The sequence below is a fragment of the Pseudorca crassidens genome, chromosome 6 (genome assembly GCF_039906515.1).
Source record: "Pseudorca crassidens isolate mPseCra1 chromosome 6, mPseCra1.hap1, whole genome shotgun sequence".
Lineage (NCBI taxonomy): Eukaryota > Metazoa > Chordata > Mammalia > Artiodactyla > Delphinidae > Pseudorca > Pseudorca crassidens.
The window spans coordinates 7569673-7592265 of NC_090301.1; the positions used below are offsets into that span (position 1 = coordinate 7569673).

General features: G+C 50.1%; 2 protein-coding genes across 5 annotated transcripts in view; both read right to left on the reverse strand.

The window, feature by feature from the left end:
• EIF4E2 (eukaryotic translation initiation factor 4E family member 2) overlaps nt 1-13853 on the reverse strand; it is a 29243-nt gene extending 15390 nt beyond the window's left edge. For 3 of the 4 annotated variants that reach the window (XM_067740217.1, XM_067740216.1, XM_067740214.1), the window contains exons 1-4: nt 13701-13853; nt 6524-6638; nt 5431-5565; nt 1015-1119 (exon numbers count right to left, since the gene is read on the reverse strand). In XM_067740217.1, coding sequence (XP_067596318.1) covers nt 1015-1119; nt 5431-5565; nt 6524-6638; nt 13701-13720 — 375 coding nt within the window. In that variant the 5' untranslated portion in view covers nt 13721-13853. Of the gene's footprint in view, nt 1-1014; nt 1120-5430; nt 5566-6523; nt 6639-13210; nt 13293-13700 lie in introns of those variants that run through there. The other variant, XM_067740215.1, reaches the window with a different exon arrangement.
• Nucleotides 13854-15155: 1302 nt separating this feature from the next.
• CHRNG (cholinergic receptor nicotinic gamma subunit) lies at nt 15156-21134 on the reverse strand. Its single transcript, XM_067739816.1, has 12 exons — nt 21009-21134; nt 20672-20811; nt 20415-20459; nt 20135-20244; nt 19443-19598; nt 18576-18673; nt 18049-18249; nt 17759-17873; nt 17428-17542; nt 16482-16698; nt 16138-16271; nt 15156-15854 (listed from the first exon to the last, which is right to left on the reverse strand). The coding sequence occupies exons 1-12, from the start codon at nt 21061-21063 to the stop codon at nt 15681-15683; spliced, it is 1560 nt and encodes a 519-aa protein (XP_067595917.1). The 5' UTR covers nt 21064-21134; the 3' UTR covers nt 15156-15680.
• Nucleotides 21135-22593: the final 1459 nt, after the last annotated feature.

Consider the following 22593-nt stretch of genomic DNA (forward strand, 5'->3'; position numbering starts at 1 on the left):
CTAGATCCAGTCTAGTGAAGAAGATAGACAAGAAAATTAATTCCAGCAGTACAGTTTGACAAGTACTGCTGTAACAGAGATATGCATAGGAAGTTCAGAAAGAACATGACAGAAACACCCAAGAAGAGGAAACCATTTAAGCTGGGTCTTGAGGGACACCGGAGTTAGCCAGGTAAAGCAGGTGAAGGGCTCTGCCGGCATTGGGAAGAACACGGCAGTGTGCAAACTCTGATTGTGAGACAGAGACGCAAAGAGGAAGGTCTAGCTACAGTGAAGGGAGGACTTAGAGATGATGGGTGACAAGTCCTGAAAGGTAATTAGGTGCAAGATCGTGTGTGCGATGGAGAGCTGCATAAGATTTTTAACTGGGGTATGTGTGGGTGATCCCGTTTGTCTTCTAGAAAAACACTGGCATCGGAATAGAGAAAATGGGTTACAGCAAAGAGATCATAGAGCTCAGCTCTGGGTCTCCAGTTGCTGCCCATAAGCTTATTTTTACTCACTTCAATCATATGTACCCTATGGTAATATATTACACACACACAAAACCAGTTCTATGGGAAGAGTAATTTTTAAAAATCCTTTAATGTTGTTATAATACCATTTTAGTGATAAAACAATCTTTGAAAACCATCCACACAGACAAACAATGGAATCAGTGCCTTTTCCTAGAGGTCCCATTTCCAACGGACCAAATAGTGACACAGCTTTCAGAGAAGACTTTAAAATACTTCTTTAGAATTAAAATAAATTTTTAAAAAATTTTTGGCAGCACCGTAAGGCATGCAGGATCTTTGTTGCCCGACCAGGGATCGAACCTGCACCCCCTGCAGTGGAAGCGCACAGTCTTAACCACTGGACTGCCAGGGAAGTCCCGAGAAAACTATAAACTACTTTTAATTTTGACATGGCTTTAAAAAAAAATTTAAAAATTAAAAAAAAAACAAACCAAACAAAAAACCCCTAAAATAAAAAACTTGCTCAGAAAAGCAGTCTGAGGCTTTCAGTCCTCACCTCCCACATGGGTTTAATTCCTTCTTTGAAGAGATGGAAGTCACTGTGGCCTGTCAGGTCCCCGGGACGTACCATGTGGCTGTAAAACCTCCAGAACTGCTCCACCTGCAGTGAGAAGACAGCAGAGTGAAAAGATGTTTCTTGTGCTTCTTTGAATGAATGTGAGATTTGTTTAAGAGAAGAGCATAAACATGGAAGACACTCTGGTAGAGGCTCTAATTTCTGGAGGTTAGGTTTTCATTTGGGGGACTGTGTGGGAAGGAAGGCATGTTAGAGGAAAGCATACTGTATATTTTGATAAAAGAATAATGTAATATTGTTGATACAAGAATAAACTCTTTAGGTGAGAAATGCCAGCCTCAGCTAGGAACCTTAGTTGGTCAATGTCAATACATACTCTCCTGCAGAAGTCACAGGATAATCATCACATGGTGTAAGAGGACCTTGTTTTTACACAATAAAAACCACTTAAGTCTTGAGACAGATTAAATGCCACATAACCTCAGCCTGAATGTATTTCTTTAGAACCAAATCACTTAAAAAAAAAAACAGTATTATTAACTGTGTGAGTTAACTAGTCATTGTGCTGTACATTACATGCTCATGACTTATATTTATAACTGCACTTTTTTTTTTTTTTTTTTTTGCGGTACGAGGGCCTCTCACTGCTGTGGCCTCTCCCGTTGTGGAGCACAGGCTCCGGACACGCAGGCTCAGCGGCCACGGCTCACGGGCCCAGCCGCTCCGCGGCATGTGGGATCTTCCCGGACCGGGGCACGAACCCGCGTCCCCTGCATCGACAGGCGGACTCTCAACCACTGTGCCACCAGGGAAGCCCTGTAACTGCACTTCTTTTTTTTTTTTTTTTTGCGTTATGTGGGCCTCTCACTGTTGTGGCCTCTCCCGCTGCGGAGCACGGGCTCTAGGCACGCAGGCTCAGCGGCCAAGGCCCACGGGCCCAGCGCATGTGGGATCCTCCCAGACCGGGGCACGAACCCGTGTCCCCTGCATCGGCAGGCGGACTCTCAACCACTGCGCCACCAGGGAAGCCCAAACTGCACTTCTTGATCGAAGATGTTTACCATCAAATATAGCATTAGCTACAATGAAATACATTTTATTTGTTTAGTTACTGAGCATTAAGTGACAGAATCAACCACATGCACTACTCCATACCATGGTGCCCTTGCTAAGGCCAGGACGGTCCAAAAACCAAGCAGGACTTAGCCTCTCACTTAGGGTTTAAGTCCCTTTTCTTAGCTAGAGATTTTCTCTTTGCTCCTCTTTCACAGTCCTGTTAGAAAATCAGACATATTTCTCTATAAAATGTATGCTTATTTATATTCAGCATGCCATTTCTGTTTCTCTCACTAGTGATTTGATAGGAGAGATTACTTCCCTATTCCTCTGCAATTCATGGAGAATAGCTACAAAGTACTGGCCAGTGAAGTGCACACTTTAGGAGGAAAGAGAAAATGTGGAACAGTCTGAAGAAACAGTTGGTATTTGCCAAGACACTGCTGGCTCTAAATTAAACATGAAGCAAGACTCCATAATGCACAGCTGAAAATGGGTACCAAGCAGACAGAGACTCAGGTCATACTCCCAGATATGGATAGCAACTGAGGAGAAACAGACCTCAGGCTGTGTGAAATGGCTGTGCCTTCCATTCCTCTAGAGAGCAGGAACACGGGAAATGTCTCAGGTTACCAAGAAATTAGGAATGAATGCCATCTGTAGGACTTCAATGCAGTGTTTCATCTCAGCCACTGCCATGCTTAATTACACACAGTGATTTGGGACAGTGAGTGGTCATATGCATACAATGAGCAATAATCTTTTCCCACCCTAACGCAGTGCAAAGAAATGAAGTACGCCTACTAGAAACGATGGCTCATTGTGAATCAGGACTTGAGGGGGTGGTGGGGACAAAGTACACCAACCATTCTCAATCCTCCAATTGAGCACTGCTTTATTAACCGTTTGGTCTCCACCAATCTTAAAGCCATCCTATATAATCTCATAGCCAGAATCCTATATCCAAACCATAAGAGAGATGAAATAGTAAGCAGATCGAGAAATAGCATTAAATTTTTATCTTTTTTCCTTCTCTTAAGGCAATTTTCATTTTTGGAACTCCCAACTGAAACCAAAAAATAAACATTTAGACTCAGAATATGAAGTGCAGAAAAGACCTCAGAAATCATCTCAACTACCTTCTTCATTTTATAATTGAGGAAACCGTTTCAGAACTCGCCCTAGCCCACAAAGTCAAGCAGTAGAACAGATGGCACTTGTGATCCCCATGTCCAATGCTCTTTCCATTTCAAGACACGGCTTTCTTAGTTACCTGAACTTCAAGAACTTTTTAAATGTTGTCAAACACTAGGATTGAGGACAAATGGGAAATACTGCTTTGGCATCACTGGTTTTACAATGTAATTATTTCTTTGTGAGGAATTTAATATTGTGAGGCATTTCCCAATGCCTTGAATTACATGACATTGGTGAGTATAAAGAAGCATTAACCCAAGATGATGCTGATGACAAACTGTTCAACTCAGCGTACATGCCCGAAGAAAAGAAAACAAAAACCCTCCTTGAGCAAGTTGGGTAAATTCATATATACCTTTCTTAAGAGGGAAAGAAAAATGCTAGAATAGTTATAATTATGCTAAAATAACTGAACAAATTCCTGAACGAAAACTTCCTCCCCAGTTCAGTTTCTTCTCTGATCCTCTGAGTGCTTAACCAGTTGTTTACAACATAATGGCTGCCATTTAACCTGTAATGTCTAGCAAGCCATCAAAATTTCTGTGGATTCAGGAATGTTAAGGACTACATGGATATTTTTAAGTTTAATTCTACTGTTTTCTCTGCCAAGAATTCCTTCCTCTTCTTATCACACGTTCAAATTCTTTAAATTCAATCTCAAACCCATCTCCTCCCAAAGAGGCTTTCTCCAAGCTGAAATTAATTCCTTCCCTCTGCACTCCAAGTGCACTCTAGCCATGCCTTTCTTACAGCACTTCCCACTGCCTCCCTGTACTGGAAATTCCTGGGCATGTCTTATTTCCCTAAGGGCAAGGTTTTTTATTCATTTTAGAACCCTATTAGTAACTTGAATTCATTCAACATTTCTTGAACCAAATATGTACCAGTGCGCAAGCTATTTTTAATCATTCAAAAGCCTAAATTTACTGGTGGTAAGAGAGCACAGGCCAACTAAAACAAGATCTTTGCTTTTGACTGAAATTATATCAACTCAGCATAGTAATCAGATGATCCGATTATCAGTTATATATGCATATCTGATTAATAATAAACATAAATATAGCTGCTTCTAGTAAACAAACATTTTAAAAAACTGGAGCCTCTTGGCATGCATTTTGGTATATGGAAGAGTAAAAGAGTATAGGCTTTGGAAGGTGGTTTTTACAGCCTACCCAACTTGAGTTTCAAGTGGTTTTTACAGCCTACCCAACTTAAGTGAAGTTCCTTCACTTAAGTAAATTATCACAGACTTGAGACTTCAGATCAGATACTTAACCAAGCCTCATTTTTCTTATTTGTAAAATATGGATAACATCACTGACCTCATAGGGCTATCATAACGATCGAAGGAAATCACACAAAGTGCCTATCATTGTGTCCTTCCTCTTTACTAATTTATTGTAAAATTTATTTTCTATTATAGTTTTCTTTTCCAGTGTCTGCATTTTAAACAGGACAAATACCTCAATAATTTCAAGAAAATAACAAATCCTGCATTTGATTCGGCCCAGAGATTGACTGTACTGCACCTACAAAATATATAATAATCTTCACTGAACAAGACTAGTTTTAGTTGCAGACAGCTTCTCAGGGTACACAACTCTAGCCACCTGTGAGGGAGATAAGACAGAGTGTGGGCTCTCTGTACTGACAGTACCCACAAAAAATAGACTTCCTTTTCTTTCTGAACACAGAAAAAAGATGCTACTTTATGCATAATCACTAACATATCCGGAACCCTAATGGGAGATTATTAAACACAAAAACTCTAATTTTATTCTCAACTTTATTGTCAAGCTTCATGAGAACAGACACCACGTACTATAAAATTTTGTATCCCTCATGACACTTTGTGCACAGTAAGGACTCAATAAATATCTACTTAAACAAGCCTGTATTTCTGTATTGTCCCCTTCTGACTAGTTCCACAATTCACATACTTACTGATACTGACGTATGTCACCTATGGACGTGTAATGAGAAATCTAAGAACGAGCCAATTTGACTTCAGAGACTCAGGTCAGTCAACTAAGGAAACCAGAATCCTAAGTATGTTACCAGGAGGGTATATATACACAACGATGTAAACACAGGCATGAATGTACTACCAAGGCTCGCTACATTAAACCACCCAGTACTCACAGAGGCAAAGGTGCCAATCTGTTTGATATTCTGTTCGTAGCTCTGTGAGCTGGTGGGACGGCCAGGGGTTCTCCTGGAGTACCAGAAAGTGTAGTTATACTGCAGGGGGTGCTCTGCTGGCCCAGGGACAACAGCCTGTGAATTAAAGAAGGTGTGTTAATCTGGGCATTCTTCACATGCTCTGAGACTGAGAAAGCATTTTACAGTGTCACCCCTTACCACCTCCACACTTAAAAAGGATACATCCTCAATTACCTACAGTGGGCTCAAGATTCTGCTGACACAGTTAAGTTAGTGGTTAACTGATTCTAAGTTCCTGTTAACATTTTCTCTGGTCTTAATGCTTTCCTAACTTTCTAATTCCTATCATAGATATTTATGTTTGTATCTTATCTCAACATATTCCCAGGCCAAGTCGGCCTCCTCTATGACACCCTATCACTTACTGGCTAATGACGCTGGGCAAGTTGCTTAACCAGTCTGTGCCTCAGCTGCTTATCTGCAAAGTGGGGAAAATAATAACCACCTCCTCATGGGGCTGCTGAGAGGATCAAATTAATTAACAGATGTAAAGTGCTTAGCACCATGCCTGGCACAGAGTAAGTACTCAATAAATGACAGCTACTAGTATTACTGGTACTGTTAAGTGTAAACTCCTTCATCCACAGTCTCATTCACCTTTGTGTCCTCTTAGCACCTAAAATGCCTGCATCTGGAAGGTACTCAATATTGTGGGATAAATCAGCTCACACTATTACTAACTAAACAGTCAAAAATTCTAAGTGATGTGCAGGATTTGAAATACTGAGCAGCAGCTTCTGAAGCAATTAACATCCTTGTTAAACTCCAGGGTTTATCTCCCCTACCTCAGGCTAGGAGAATGTTGGAAAGCAAGGCAGCATCTCAAGATCGTGTGGCAAGGGAAAAGTTCTAAGTCCCAAAATGAACTCCAGTGATTCAACAACCTTTTTTGAGAACAAAATCAGATATTACAAAACAGGATGCCATCAAGTTAATCTGCATCTTCCAGATTTCCCAAGATAACCAAGTCTCAAGTCCAAAGGCAACCACATCTATGCAGCACAAAACTCACCTTCCTCTTGCTGCTGCTCTGACTCCTGTCTCGTTCCGTTTTTTCCTTCTCACCATCTTTCTGTGTGCTGTTTTCTTCATTCTGATCGTGGTCCCCACTGTCGTCATCTTTCAATCTAAATGGAAAGGCAAAACAACGTTACTCCATGACTGAGCTGATTCCTGCTTATCTAACAAAGCCACCAGGTCAAATGAACTACCAGGAAACCAACCCCAAGTCACTTAAAGATACAGGCAATGAGGTGCACATGAGATGAGAGACGGCAAAGAATGCAGAGTGGCAATTAGGAGGATTAAACAAAAATGAAACTGCCCATCAGCTAACTTGTGAATTCCAGAAAGCTCCACATTCTAGTTTTCTAAAAGGCTGTGCAAAGAAGCGAGAGGTAAACGGTGAAAGGGATTGTTTTCTTTGCCAAAAATAGTCAATAATGAGAAGAATTTCTGGATTAAATAACTGCTTTGGCATTTCAAATGAAGTTAAAAAACTTACTTTTCTTTCTTGCCACTCCTTCTAACCATCTTTCCTACCCCTCCCCATTGCTACTGCTTTAGTTTAGGCCGTCTTCCCCTGTCATCTCAATTACATTGCCACCAGCATGTTCCTTCTAAATGCAAATCTAATCATTTAACTTCCATGCCTAAAACTCTCAACTGTCCCTTGCCCTTTGATGTCCACCATGCAGGATAAAGTACAATGAAATATAAGATCCTCTAGAATCTGACTCCCGTCAACTGGCATCCTCCTTCCCTCCTCCCACCTCCTCAAGCAACCTATATTCCCACATCTGTGTTATTTGCAAACACTACCCCCTCAGCCTAAGGTACCATTCCTCCCACATCTGTTTTTCCTACTAGAGGGGGCCCTTAGAAGTGTCTTATTAATCTTTGTATCTTCAGCATCTAGGACAAGAAGATGCTGCCCTAACATGTAGCACCAGAAGATGCTGAATTGATGTTAAATGAAAAGAAAAAGAAAAGAAAGGAACGTCTTCTTGCCTTTTAAGTCAAATGTACTTTAGGTGCCACCCTTTCAGAAGCAGTGAAACCACCCTAAGTGTTGTGTAGTGGTTTGCTATGATTTCAAATCCACTTATTTATGACTTAAATGAAGATATTTTAATCCACCTGCTTATGACAAAGACAAAAAAAAAGTTGTTTTTAGAAGTAAAGTTGTTTTAATAAAAGAATGAAGTGTGTTAGGATGTCATCTCATCTGCTGTCATTGTTAAGCACTAGCAGCTCACTTGCCGAGTGGCACCGCTGGGGCCTTATCAATAGGAACAAATAAAGAAGGAACTACAGTGAGGGGACACTTAGACTATAAATACTGAGAGTTGTGTGAGGAATATCCAAGCGTCTCTGTCCGGGCAAAGCTATCCTTTGCTGATCCTGCTCTCTGAAGATCTCAAGCCACTCACTCCTGGTTGGCAGTGATGTTAAACCCTGCAGCAGTCTCAGGAAAAGAAGGGACATTAGTTCCTCCTGTGGTCGAGGTGACTCCTTTAGCAGTGGTGACAAACCATGTAGCGGCCCCACAGAGATCAGCCTGCCCGTCAACACCAGTGCTGTAGTTTCCTAGCGATGTGCTCCAGCAACAAGTGACTTTTATTTTTGAGCTGGCAGCTGGACTTCAGCTGCTGGTTGGCAAAGCCATCTCATCCAGTACCAATTCATATAAAGGTACAACTGAACTAAATCTGGACTTTATTCATCTTCCCTTGCGTGGAACAACAGTGTGATTAACCTATCATTGGTCTGGAGTATGGTATGTTATTTCTTTATTAGCTTAATAAGGGGCATCTGCATGCTACTGGCTTATGAAATTACTGTAATTCCCACAATGAATCTGTAAATAAACTATTGGCAAAGAAAACCTGTCTCTGAGCATAATTTGCCAGCCCCCAAAACACAATACTAAGGCTTTCAGTGAACCTAAAGTTCACTAGATCCAGACAAAAAGATAAATGGAAGGTGAATTCACAAAGATAGTAAGAATGCTGTTTAGTCTAGAGCTGGACCATTAACTTCCAGATCTTTTCTGAAATCACTTTTCCGGCCGTATCCAGTCAAATGGAATCTGGCAATTCTCAGGGAAGGTACTAGAAGTGGTCAAATTGTAACTCAGATACAGGAATACCTCAGAGATATTGTGGGTTTGGTTCCGCAATAAAGCAAATATCACAATAAATTGAGTCATGCAAATTATTTGGTTTCTCAGTGCATATAAAAGTTATGTTTTCACTGTACTGTAGTCTATTAAGAAGGCGATAGCATTATGTCTTCAAAAAGTATGTATCTTAATTTAAAAATACTTTATTGTGAAAAAATGCTAACCATCACTAATTACACAGGGTTGCAATAAACCTTCCATTTGTTAAAAAAAAAAAAAGAAAAAGAAAATAAGCGGTATTTGCAAAGTACAGTAAAATGAGAGGTATGCCTGTATTACCTTATAGATGCAGAAACATGCTGCCAAGTTTTTTGCACTGTTTTTCTTTTTGCCCATGAATCCCCAGTGCCTACCACATAAAAAGTGCTCAAATGTTAAAATGGATGGGCTAGGCATGGGCTGGGGTGCCTGCTCTGCCCACTTCACAGCCCTAGCTGTAGGATATACTCCCGAGATCGTGCATGGTGCCATGAACGTCCCCAATCTCACCCTGGCCAAGACATGACTGTGAAGGAAGGGCACCAGATAAAAGGGTGGCCCAGCCTGGCCAATAAACGATGCCTCAGGGGCTCGCTCAAAATTATGAGCCAATTCCTCCCTCGGCTTTTCATCCAGGAGATGAAAGATCATATGGATTCAGGAACTAGGGAGTCATATGAGTCTCATACAAGAAAAGCCATGAGGGAATAAAGACAACAAGCAAGAGCACAGAAAGTCAGGAGGGGCAAAGGGAATGAGCAGACGAGCAGAGAGTGGAAAGGAGAATGGTTCTGTGATGCTGCCATCTCTTTGGCTTGGTTCACCCTCCCTGGACTCCTGGGAGACCTAATAGTGCTTACAATGCCCCTTCCCCTTCACTAAACTTGAGCTGGTCTGGTTTCCTTTTCAAGAGGAACCTATCTAGCATGCAAGTCCCACAACATTTACAAGCATACTGTGTGTTTAACAATACCTATGGAGGGCTTCCCTGGTGGTGCAGTGGTTAAGAGTCCGCCTGCCCATGCTGGCGACACGGGTTTGAGCCCTGGTCCTGGGGGATCCCACATGCCGCGGAGCAGCTGGGCCCGTGCGCCACAACTACTGAGCCTGCGCTCTAGAGCCCGCGGGTCACAACTACTGAGCCCGTGCGCCACAACTACTGAGCGTGCATGCCTGGAGCCCGTGCTCTGCAGCAAGAGAAGCCGCCGCCATGGGGTGCCTGCGCACCGCAACAGGAAGTGGCCCCCGCTCCCTGCAACTAGAGAAGGCCCACGCTCAGCAATGAAGATCCAACACAGCCAAAAATAAAATAAAACAAAAAATAAGAACACCTATGGAATACCTGACACGCAGTCTGACCTCAGCATGGTGCAACCAACTCCTTTCCCTCCAGTGGTCAGCCTACTTGCAGTCCCCAACCTCAGTCCTCTGTTGTGTTCATCACCTGGTCTCTGCTCAGAGAGCTCCTCTTCCCCTACTTAACTTGTCCTTCAGGATTCAGACTAAGGACACTTTCTCTCTTTTTTAAAAATATTTATTTATTTATATTTTGGCTGCATTTGGTCTCCGTTGCTACCCACAGGCTTTCTCTAGTTGCAGCGAGCGGGGGCTACTCTTCGTTGCGGTGCGTGGGCTTCTCATTGCAGTGGCTTCTCTCGTTGCGGAGCACGAGCTCTAGGCGCACGGGCTTCAGTAGTTGTGGCACACGGGCTCAGTAGCTGTGGCTCACAGGCTCTAGAGCGCAGGCTCAGTAGTTGTGGGGCATGGGCTTAGTTGCTCCGTGGCATGTGGGACCTTCCGGGACCAGGGCTCAAACCTGTGTCCCCTGCATTGGCAGGCAGATTCTTAACCACTGAGCCACCAGGGAAGTCCAGGACCACTTTCTCTTGAAAATATTTTCTGATCTCTCTCTAGGCTGAGTTGGGATTCCCTCTTCTGAACATCCCCATATAAACGTTTGTACTTGTCCCAGCTGTACTGTCATGGCCGGTTTTTTGTCTCCTGATTAGGAACATTTCATGAGTTTTTAAAAAATTGCTCAGGCCCAAGAGAGCTCCTAATTCTCTTCTTTAGGGCATACCACAGGGACTCACATCATTTCTCTCTTCTCAGTTCCCAACTCCCCACTATATCCTTTGGGGTCCTTTCCCTTCAATCTTGGTTAAAGAGGGGCACAGTCACCTCAGCATCTTACATTTTTCCAGCCCCAAGCGAAGCATATAAATGCCTTTCTTTTTAGTGCTTTTGCTGCTAACCACTAGGAAACAGAAAAATAACAAAAATAATTATGCCAGAGAAGAAACAATGCTACTGTGATCCCTGGACCCCACCTCCCGACTCCCTTCTAAGATAGTAAATGGAAACCCTAATGGACCTTCATCTTATGCTGTCCTTTCTTGAGGGTGGAGCTAAGCAACCACTCTGCTCTCTGAGCCTACACTTAAGGCAAGGCATTTGCACCCTGTCTTCTGGAGGCTACTCTTACCAGCCTGAAGCTGGATGTGAAGCAAAGATACAATCCAGACAGAAAAATCAGTGCTCAATACACTTAGGCAGGCAATTAGCATCTGAAGCTGTCCAGGCTGAGTGGCACCTAATTAGCTCACCAAGCTTCTGCCCAGGTATGTCCTCATACTCTAACTAGATGATTCACTGCAGTTAGGAACTTGGTCTAATTCATCCTTACATGTCCAGCATCAGGCAGTGGCAGAAAGCAAACACGTTTAATGAATGGATTTCTAAGATCAAAGCAATACGAGGCAGACTAGGATGAATGTCGAATAAGTGGTTCGGACAATCATTAAGAATGGGCCAAGGCTAAGAAAAAAGAATAGGGACAAAATCAAATATGGCATCTAGATTTGAAAACCAAGCTCAACACCGTAGGGACTGAAGTATAGTGAAAGCATCTTAGGCTTTTACATATGAATAGGATCAATGGCAATGGTAGCTAATGAGTTGATGGGGGCGTGGGGTGGCGGCTATTAGTTTAGGTCCATAGAAGGCCACACAGAAAAGGAGACTAGAGCTCCTCTTCAATCTGAGCCCTAGACTACAGTACTCAACTCCAGGCACTGGACTTTTAGGACTCTGGCAAACTGGAACATGTCCTTAGAAGCCATGTGGTGAAGAACGCAGAGACCAAATATGCAGCCGTGGTCTAAACACTGCACACTTTTTTGCATGAAAAACAAAGGCAACAAAAACAAAACGAAGGGCTGGAGTGCTGTCTTCAATTGCTAATTTCGAATGAAAGACAGCTTTGTTTTTTTCCTGCATAGCTAGAAGACAGATGTTCAGTATAATGAATAGTTAACAATTAGAACTAATTAAAAATGGCCCAGGTTAATTTTCGTCAAGATGTGCTTGAACAAATGTTAAACAACAAACCCGGGTTCGAATCTCACCATATGGCCCTTCCCATTGCTGTGGGCAAGTTATTTAATCTCAGAGTCTCATTTTCCTTATCTGTAAAAGGAGGTAACATGACCCCCTTACAGGGTTGTTAGAATTAGTAGAAATAATATGTGAAAAATAGCGAAATGCCCGTGGAAGCCATTACTGCCACGTTTAAATTAGCTACTGCGAACCTCCAAATGATCTGGGTAGGGCTGGGCCAGATTACGCATGAAGTACCTCCTTAAAGTGAAATTTTGATTTCTTCAGTTCGGCGGAGAAGGAGGTACAGGGTTGGCAGAAAGCTCCTCTGAGGCAGGACTTAGATCTTAAGTTAGGAGTTGCAGGGCTTACGACTGGGCGGGGGGTGGGGGGCGGGAGCAAACTCCCAAAGACTTTTTTCAAGTAGCAGAGCCCTCTCAGCAACCAGGAAGCATTCCTGAGGAGCTGCCAGGAGTGCGGGAGTCCAGGACCTTGGAATTTGCATACCAGCACTCAAGGTACTGGAAAAAACTCCAATTTCCCATGGGCAACAGTGGGTCACAACCTAAACTAATAGTAATTCCACTTTACATTTATGTCTTAAATGTAGTACTTTATATCTTAAAAAGATACTTTATATCTTAAAGTACCTTTAAGCATCGCCGAATGTGATTTGATCCTTATCACACTCACTAAGGCAGCAGAGCACTAACAACTAATGCGGTTTGGGTAACAGAGGCTCAGAGACTGGGTAACTTTTCTAATGTCAAATAACTGGTAACTGGTGGGTGTGAGACTGGAAATCTAGGTCTTCGGAAAAGAAGACAGATTTACTGGACTACTAGAAGAAAGCCAAAACATAATCTACCTCGAGATACAATCGCTGCAGGGAAATATGCAAAAATACTTTGCATTTCCTTTCTGCACCTCCCAATTGTTGGATGCTGGAACTAGAAATCAAACAGATAGGGTACATACAGAACTGCAGGAGGAGGCAATAACAAGTATACCCGTTGGGCAAGAAACTGAGCAGCTCTTGGAGAGTGTGTTGGAAGAAGGGAAAAGGAGGGGGAAGAGAACGGAAGCAGGAAGGAGTCTCGGGAAGATGAGAATTCCGTAACTGAACAGCCACTGCGCTGAGCGCTGCAGCCACGTTACCTCATTGCATCTTCGCAACTCTACGACATGGGCTCTGTTACCGTCCGCACCTTGCGAATGAGAAAACTGAGACTCTGGAGAGATGACCTGCCTAGGCCAGAGGGAGTGTGTGAGAAAAGCTGGGCGCAGAAGCAGAGCAGCCAGGCTGCGGAAACACCTAAACCTCCGGTCTCCGCCCCTCCACGCAGCTGGCAACCCGCACCCGCCCGGCAGGGTGTCCGAAAATCTCCTTCCAGGCGGCACGGCCACCTCCTCCCGCCCGGACCCCGCACTTCGCTTTGGGTCCATATGACCCTGGGGTCCCTGAGACCCCTGCATCCCTCCTCCCCAAACCCCTCCTTCCCGCTGGCCGCCCAGGCCCGGCCGGCCCGCAGCCCTAACCAGGAAGGAAGGCCGGTGCCGCAGTTTGCGCCGCCGGCGGTCCCGGCGGGGGCGGACGCGAGGAACGGTTGGGGGAAGGGGCCTCGGGAGGCGGCCACGCGCCACTCACGCGTCGAACTTGTTGTTCATCCTCTCGCCGCCGCCGTCACCACTGCCTCACGGAGTGACTTCCGCTCCGCCAGGTCCTTCCGCCTAGGGTCCGACCACTTCCGGTTGCGCGGGGCGCAGCGGAACGTCGGCGAGCTGCCCGGGAAGGGGGCGGGTACGCCAGGACGCAGTAGTCGGGCGGTTGCGCTGAGCTGCTCAGGTTCGGTGGCCACGCGGGCTGCGGGCCTCGGCTCTGTCCCTGTTCTTGCCCGCCGCCCGCCCGCCCTGCCCAGGGGAGCGCGTGCTGACCCCCTCCCGCGGCTGGCTCCGAGAAAGACAGCTCCGAGTAGCTGACGGCGCAGACTCTGGATTCACGTCTCCCGACTCCGACCCCGGTGGGGCTGCACGGTCCTGGACTCTCTCTTAAGCTCCCTGAGGCTCTTTCTTCTTTGGTACTGGCCATACTATACTGTAGCACCCGCCTCTTCAGGTTGCCGTGTGGATTGAACGAGATAATCAGTTTCAGGCGCTATACACAGTAACCCTTCATAAGTGGTGGCTATTGTTAATCTTTGCTTACTTGTGCCAGGAGCTACAGAGCTGATCTCCGCCTTCTAAGGCAGTCAGATTGAGAGACTCACTCCAGGTGAGTAAGCTAGTCGAGAAGCTTACAGGAACCAGAGATGATCCCACCGTCATTAAATTGCCTGACACTCCAAATACACAGCAGCGCGGGCGCCACACACACACACACACACACACAGTGGAATAAATGAAATGAACCTGCTGGTGACTGATCCCCAAAGCCAGCAACCCTGTACTTGGGGGAGGTCCTCTCCCCCCCAACAATGTCCCATTGTCAGGTCTTTATGTGACACTTTAACATTTTTTAATCACTTTCACCCGCACCTTTGATCCTGTGATGAGGGGAGGTAGGTACTGATATCTGTGCCCATACTTACAGATGAGGAAACAGGCTCAGGGAGCACAAATGACTTGCCCAAGTTGTCTTGTCACTAACAAAACTCAGGCCCCAGTTACACTCTCAAAGCATGGCCTTACTCCCCGCCCCACCCCCACCCCTGAAAGACCCTGGCCCTCGTCTCCTAAGTGGGGCAAAGGGAGCCTGGTCAGGGTCTCCTCCCAGCCTCCCTGCCTCCCTGCCTCGCTCTTCCTTGAAACCAGTGCAAATTCCCTGGCCTTTGAGAAGAGAAGGAAGAGGCATCCGTTTTCCAGGCCATAGAACGTTCTTAGAGTGTCTAAGATTGGGTCAGTGTTGGGAATTGTGGACTCCAACCCTTATTTAGCCATCATTGTTCTGGGACGCCCCTCTTACTCTAGGCCCCAATTTGCCCATCCTAAACATGGGGGAATAGTGATTCTTGCTTATCCATAATGCTGTGAGGAGCTCTTAATAATGAAAACAGATAATAAAACTCATAAAATGTTTGGTGATCGATGGCAAAAAAATGCATCTGAATAGAAAGGTCACTGGTGCACATGAGTATTGGGTGCGTACAGCCCCAAGAAAGTAGGAAGATGCCAGCTGGAGTGGGCTCTGCTCCTCTTCTTTCGCTAGAGCATTGGCTGCTACGCTTCACTTCTCTCTTGACTTCCCTCCTTTAGGAGCCTGCAGGGAACTTGTAAAAGGGAAGGGAGGCCCAGGCCTGGAGGGGTAGGACCTTGCCTAGTTGGGGATAAGGTAAAACAGAGTCCTTAGGGCTTCAGAAATGATGGGAGTTGATAACACTTTGCTCAAGTGAGGGGATTGCCAGGAATAGCAAGCCAGTGCCATGTAGATGCTGACCTCACTAACACACTCTGCCAGCATCCCATCCCCAACCACTCCAGGGCTCCAGCTCTGTCTTTTTATTTCTCCAGCTTTTCTCAGGAACGGTTGGCTCACATGGCCCCGAAGGGTGCTTCCCAAAGAGCATACTCATGACCTCAGCAGCAGAACACAGCCGATGAGACTCCACATGGCTAGCAGCAATTGGTTGGCTCAGTCGGACGAGGGCAGGTAGGAGCGGGGGTCTCCAGGGAAAGGCAGGGCAGGCATCCTGTTGTAGTGGACCATGAGGAAGATTCCAGCAGTGCCACAGACAAAGAGCGAGAGCATGACCAGGAAGCAGACGCGGTCCAGCACTCGGCCCACCAGGAACCACTCCTTGTTCCCCTGAGGGTGAGAGGCAGGGGATGAGATGACCAGCGGTGGCACCAGGCTGGATCCCTGTACCACCCTTGGCCATCCAGCAGGCCTCCGTTCTTCATTTCCTTGAGCCCTTCTCACCTACTTCCAGGCCTCAACCTGGCTTCTTCCACGGGCCCCTGGCCCCACTCCCAGTTCCACTTTCTCCATCCTATTGCCCTACCATGGCCACACCACTCATCCTGCCCCATCTCGGGTCCAAGTCCCTCACCAGGTACTCAAACCCCACACCCACCCCCGACTGGCTTACACTGTCAAAGTGCCTCTGCTGGTACCGGGCGCAGGCAATGAGGTTGCAGGCTTCCACGCAGGCCTGGATGGCTGGGGCGGCCTGCCTCAGGCTGCCACACCACTCCTGGCTCTGCCCTGACTCCGGGCCTTTCTCTGTGGAAGAGAGAGAGAAAGGTTTGGGAGTAGAATGGAGGAGAAACAGTCTGAGAAAGTGGCCTCTCCTTAGAGACCCCAGCCCCTCTCTCCCCCAGCCTGGACACTTGCCCAGCACTCATCTGCTGTGCCAGGCACCTTGGCCAACAGACCCTTCATGTCTGAAATCCCTGGGCAGGAGTGTCCCCAGTGTCACACCCCCTGTCTCACCTAGCTTCTCCAGCGCTGCCCTTACTAGCCCATTGCTCTGGTGCTGCCGGAAGAGGAGTTCACTGCGGGGCAGGCGGAGGGCCACCTCCTCCCCGGCTGTGATTGACCACCGCATGGAGGAGCCATTCCGTAGCCGGGGCCGGGCGTCCTGCACAGCCGCTGGGGCCAGCGGGCGAACGTGCATCCGCAACAGCTGGGGCAGAAGCCGCAGGAACACCTGAAGAGGGGATGTCATGGGTGGCTTAGCTTAGCGGCCAGCAGACCTTCCTGGGTGATTGGGCGGCCAGGCTTGGCTTCGGAACAGAAGGTGATGGTTGGCACGAAGGGCTCATGCGCTGGGGGCCCAGAGGCTGCACTTCAGGGGCAGTGGCTTGGCCCCGGTACAGCTTACCTGTTCCACGCCAGACACTGAACCTGGGCCCCCAAACTTTTGTGCACATCAGAATCACCAGGGCACTTGTTGGAGACACAGGTTCCTGGGCCCCACCCCTGGCCCAGGATGCCTGGGGTAGGTTGGGAATCTGCATTTGTAACAAGGGTCCCAGCTGACTGTTGCAGGTGGGCTGCAGATCACATGGGCACTGGAGCCAGCCTGCCTGGGCCGAATCCTGCTTCCTCCACTTTCTAGCCATGCGACCTCAAGTAAGCTATTTAACATTTCTGTGATTTAGTTTCCTCATGTGTAAACTGGAGATGATACTAATACTCACTTCATAGGGGATTTATGAAGATTAAATAAGTTAGTTTATGTAATACACCTGCCACATAGTAAGCGCTTGGTGTTATTATTGATCCATTTGGGCACGTGCTTCTAGATGCACGTGGGGCAGGTTAGCTGCTGAATGCGGCAGGTGAGGAATATGCCCAGAGACAGGAGTGCAGGGGAAGGTGCGTGTAAGCGGAAAGGGCAGGAGGATGCTGGAGGGGGTGGGGGCGGGGAGCTTGCCTTGCGGACCCCTCGAGCCATGGAGTGTGTGTGTGGGGACCGCAGAGACACGTTGAGCACGACCACAGCATTCACAACAATCAGGATGGTCACCACCAGGAGGAAGGTCAGGTACCTGCCAGGGTGGCGGGGGGCAGGCAGGAGGCGGGGCTGGCCCTTCGACACTCCACCCCAGACAACATCCCCACCCGCAGTGGCTGATTCCCCCAGATCCCTTGGGGTGATGGGCTGGCACTGAGGATGATGGGGGTGGGGGTGGCAGGAGGGCAGTACCCTGTGTTCCTGAGAAGGGAGGGGAGGAGGTGGGTGCAGGCATGAGGACCGGCCTTACTTGCTGATGAGTGGCACCGCCTGGGAGGTCTCGGGCACCTTCTTGGCCACAAGGAAGAGGAAGACAGTCTGGGCCAGGAGCACGTTGATGGCGACGGTACACTTCTGACCACCCGCTGCCCATGACCAAGAGGCCTTCAGAGCGGATCTCAACCTCCCCACCGTGGGGCACCCCCCTCCCCACAAGGAGTCCATGTCCCTGGTCCCAGGTCATGCTGCCATTCTGCCCTTCCAGCTACCCCTTGTGCCGCCGGCCGGGGCCGTGGCTCCCCTCCCACAGGCGCTAGGTACCCTTGGCAGGAAGGAAGTAGATGAGGATGGCCACAGAGGAGATGAGTACACAGGGCGCGATGATGTTGATGACGTAGAAGAGGGGCTTGCGCTGGATGAGCAGGTAGAAGACGACCTTCTGGTGGCCGGCCTCCTCGGCTGGTGCCGCCTCATCCAGCAGCATCTTGGCTGGCCGGTGCCGGATGGCCCACTCTCCATTTTCTGCAGGCAGCAGGCTGGGGTGGGTACAGGGAGTGCGGGCGGGCAGATCCCTGCAGCCCGTGTGACCCAGCTACAGGGCAGCCAGCATGTGCCCAAAGGAGCGCCATTGAGGGATGGGAACAGTGTGGGAAGATGGATGCTTGATCCCCCTCCCACCCAAACTGGAGTAATTATCATGGGGAAAATCAGAGGTTTGCCGGGCCTTTAAATCTATGTATTTTGTGGTTTACTGTAGTTTTCATCTTGAGTTACACGGGAGGGGGCGTGATCTCGGCCTGGCCCTGCCCGCACAGCCAGGTCCAGCAGGGGCCTTGGGTGGAGGTTACCTGTGAAGGCCTCGGGGTCTATGAAAATCCACTCGATGGTCTGACCATCTTCCTGGCTCAGCTGCAGATTGATCTCGTTGGTGCCGTAGGTCTGGGACCTGGGAGATGGGGAGGGAAAGAGGATAGACTTGAGTGTATGCAGACTCACGCGTGAGGTCACATAGACCATCACCTGAGGGCAGCTGTGGGCTGCTTTGCCTCAAAAAGTGCAGCCAGGAATTTCTGAGTTCTCCACAAAACCCTGGCACGAGATGGGGCAGGGGCGGGGAGTCAGTCTCTTTGGGGTCTGGGGAAGTTTGAGTTGAAGGACCAGGAGACTGCAGCTCAGTGTGCTGCCCTGGTGGCAAGAGCCCAGGGCCACCCCGTGTTCCTCCCTCCCACCGTCTCCAGGGCAGGAGGGGCCGATGGTGAGAACAGAGGAAATACAGTGGGCACCTCTCGGGTCTGCTTACTGAGGAGGGTCTCAGGAAGACTGTTCCTCTAAAAGCCGGGGAGACCCTCTCACAGACCCCCTTTCCCCCATCAATGGACGAGGATACTGAGACAGCGCCGTCCTCTCCGTGGGGCTGTAGGGCGTAGTGGTCTAGTGTGGGTGTGCATGTGTGTCGGCGTGTGTGTGCCTCCTCGCCCACCCATCCCAGTCACTGATGTCTCTCCTCTGGGCACAGGCAGGGAAACTGAGGCAGCGAAGGAGGATGAGTGAGGGGACCGAGGCTTAGCAGGGAGGGACACGGGCATCTTCAGGCATCTGGGCCTGAGACAGACGCAGAGGCCCCAGGGAGGTGGACCCAGGCCCCTGGGTCCCCACCCGACCAGGGCCCCTCTTAGAGCGGCTCCCCAAATCCCCACCCCAGCCAATGGCCTCACTGGAAGATGAGGGAGCAGTTCTGCCAGTCGAAGGGGAAGTAGGTGACAGAGACGGGGCAAGAGGAGCGGAAGATGGCGGGCGGCAGCCAGTACACGCAGCCGTCGGGAGACACGAGCACGTTGCAGTAGAGGGCCACCTCGAATACGCCGTCCACGCTGCGCACAGGCCAGGCCACGTGTGGATGGGGCCCGGGGCCACCAACCCTTCCCAGCCCGCCACACCCCTGACCGGTCTCTCCTCCTGGCCTGGGGACCACTCCTCCCCCGGCCCCCTCCCCGCCCCTCTTCCCCACCCCCCACACGCCAGGCTCCCTCGGCCCAGCTCCTAATCGCTGCCGCTCTCCCCTCCCCCCTTCATTAATGGTCATGGCAGCAACTGACAGCAGTTAAGCTCCCACAGAGTGCCAGAGCCGGAGGGCAGCCCTTCCTGCGCCTGTCCTGTGGGCCCCCGAGAGAGCTGTCCTCATCCCTACCCAGGCGGCCCAGCCCAGAGGCGGTGGAGCCAGGTCTGGGGTCAGGTCTGCTGGCCCCGGGCCCTACCCTTAGCCCCCGCGCCCCAGTGCCCGCAGTGTCCCCGGGCTGCACCCTCTGTTCCCCTGCCTCTTTCTCCCAGAACACCCTTGTCCTGCTGGGCCCGCCCTTGTGTCTGTCTGTCCGCCCCCCCCCGCCCCACACCCGCGCCGCCTCCTCACTTGTTCTCCAGCACGATGTCCGGCCGCCACACCATGGTGGACGGCACCCGCAGCACCCACAGGCCGTCGTAGTCACGTGGGTCCCAGCGCAGGCGGTAGTCACACCACTGCTGCAGGGGGAGGGGTTGCCAGGCCCCCCGACCCCCAGGGGGGCCCAGCCCGGGGGGGGGGGGCAGGAGAGGCAGGGATGGGATGGGAGGGAAACAGGCAGCTGTGAGGGCCTTGGGGCCCCAGGGTGGGAGCTGCTAGAGGAAAAGAGGGTAGCAGGGCGGCTTCTTACCATTTCTATCCAGACGTTGGTGGTGAGGGCCTCCTCTCGCTCATTCTGCGGGCACAGAACAGAGGGCTAAGCCCCCAGGTGTTAGTCTCTACAAGACCCCAGCCTCTTGGGCGGCCCCATGGGAGTTTTCCAGCTCTCTGGTCTCCCCGGTGGGCGCTGCCTGCTCCCGGCTGCTGGCGCCAGCCCCTTCCTCTCCCCCCATCCCAGGGGCAGGGTGGGATCCCCTCCCCGCCCCCGTCCTACAGGCCTGTGCTCACCAGGGAGATGAGGTTGGTGAGCGTGAGCTTGAGGCTGACGTTGACCACGTCTGAATCATGCTTGGCAGGCCGCAGGTGGGGGACGTAGCTGTGCATCAGGTCTCTGAGCAGACGTTCCTCCTGGCTCCGGCCCTGGGCTCCTGCGACAGACAGCGCTGAGCCTGGGTACAGGGGCTTTGGGGCAGAATGAGGGGGAGGCCACGGGAGGGTGTGACATGGGGAAGTAGGGAACCGGGTGTGGCAGACAGGCTCCAGTAGCCCCCCAGACCCTCCATCCCCTGAGGCCTTGGACCCCTGCTCCTGGCCTCTCCAGGCCCCAGACCCCCTGTGTCCACACCCAGATAGACAGCCAACAGTGACAGAAGGAGCAGCGGCCTCTGGCCCCCGTGCATGGTGCCACAGCTCTCTGCAGTGACAGGGGTGGGACTGCAGCTCCTCAGGACTGGGATAGAGGGATGCAGCCTCTGGGTCTCATGTAACAGCCCACACTCCCTCCCCAGCCAGCCCAGCCAGGCCAGCCCCACCAGCTGTCTGACCCCAGCGCTGTCAGCTGTTCCAGGATGGACACAATGCCGGGCTCAGGTTACCCGGGCTGGGGAGGACAGAGGGGCCCTGTCTGTCCCAACAGAGACGGTCCAGCCTCCATCCCCACTCTTAGGCTCAGCCGACCCAGTCCTCCGTCCGTGTTCCAGCCGGGGGCACTGAGGACGCAGCCGGGGACAGAGGGTGTGGGAGAGAAAGGCAGAGCGCTGAGGAAGGGCCCCGACCGAGGACGCTTCCTCCTGCCCCCTCCAGCGGGTCAGGATCTGGGGAGGCGTGAAGGCCGTTGGGGAAGCGTGTTTTGTTCCTGAGTTTCTCTATGACATGGTCCCTGACATCTTCATGGGTCACTCCACTGGACCGAGACACTGGAGGGTCAAGTGCCTATGGGAGAGATGCACTAGGGCCCCCAGGCAATGACACCTTAATGCAAATGAGGGGGTCAGGTCAGAGTTCTCTGGTCTCTGAGGCATGGAATTCGGGTCTGGTAAGCTTTAGAGGAAGGAGAGCCGAGGAAGATTTGGAACGCAGGCTCCAGGGAATAGGACAGCCCCTGAATAGGGGCTCCTCAGGGGGGCCTCAGTATTTATTAAACCATCCACAGATTTACGGAGTCCCCAGTGTGTGGCAGGGCAGCTCTAGGCCAGGGGGACCCAGGGATAAGCCCGAGCCGCTCGCAGGAACTCACAGTCCAAGGCGGGCAGGCAGGCAAGATCAAGGTCCTGGCCCCTGTAGAGTCAGATGAGGGGACCTAGAGGGGCCAGAAAACCAGCTCCATCCACGCTGTGGTTCGTGGTCAGGGGAAGAGTGGGGCTGAGGCTGATCTAGGAGCCGAGGGCCCTGCTGTCAGCTGGCCACCTGTCTTCCGACCAGCTATTCGAAGCAGACAGGTCAACGTGACCCACTACATGGGCAAGACGGAAAACGCAGGTTCCCATATGTGCTGCCCACCCTTCAGCATCCTGTGGGACAGGGTGGTGGAGGCCTCTGAGGGCTGGAGGGAAAGCACCATTTGAGGACGTGTCCCCCTCCCCGCAAGCAAATGGTGTCTGTGGCATTTTAACATGTCAGTAAACTAGAAGTCAGCCCACGTGCCCTGTCCTTGGAGATCCAAATGAGGTTGGCTCAGACCCCAGTCCCTGCAGCGGGCCCACAAGTCTCTGTCGTCTTCTCCAGGACTTTGGGGTGGGCAGGGGGATGACAGTGGTGGCCCCTGTCTTCCCTGATCTACTTCGGTCCTTGCATTCGGTCCTGCTCTGGGCTCCACACTCAGTTTTCCTGGACAGCCCGCCCCCAGCACCTGCCCCCAAAACTTCGCTCTCACCCCGCATCTAGCTGTGTAGCCCACTTTCCCTGGAGTATACGAAGCCAATGTCTCCTTC

What these genes read in the sequence shown, in the direction of transcription:
- CHRNG (XM_067739816.1), bottom strand. Translation starts at nt 21,063, where the DNA reads ATGCACGGGGGCCAGAGGCCGCTGCTCCTTCTGTCACTGTTGGCTGTC. An exon ending in GCGGTGCCACTCATCAGCAA is followed by an intron (nt 17,543 to 17,758) that starts GTAAGGCCGGTC and finishes CCACCCTGGCAG; the next exon opens with GTACCTGACCTTCCTCCTGG. An exon ending in TGGCTCGAGGGGTCCGCAAG is followed by an intron (nt 16,699 to 17,427) that starts GCAAGCTCCCCG and finishes TCCCCTCTTCAG; the next exon opens with GTGTTCCTGCGGCTTCTGCC.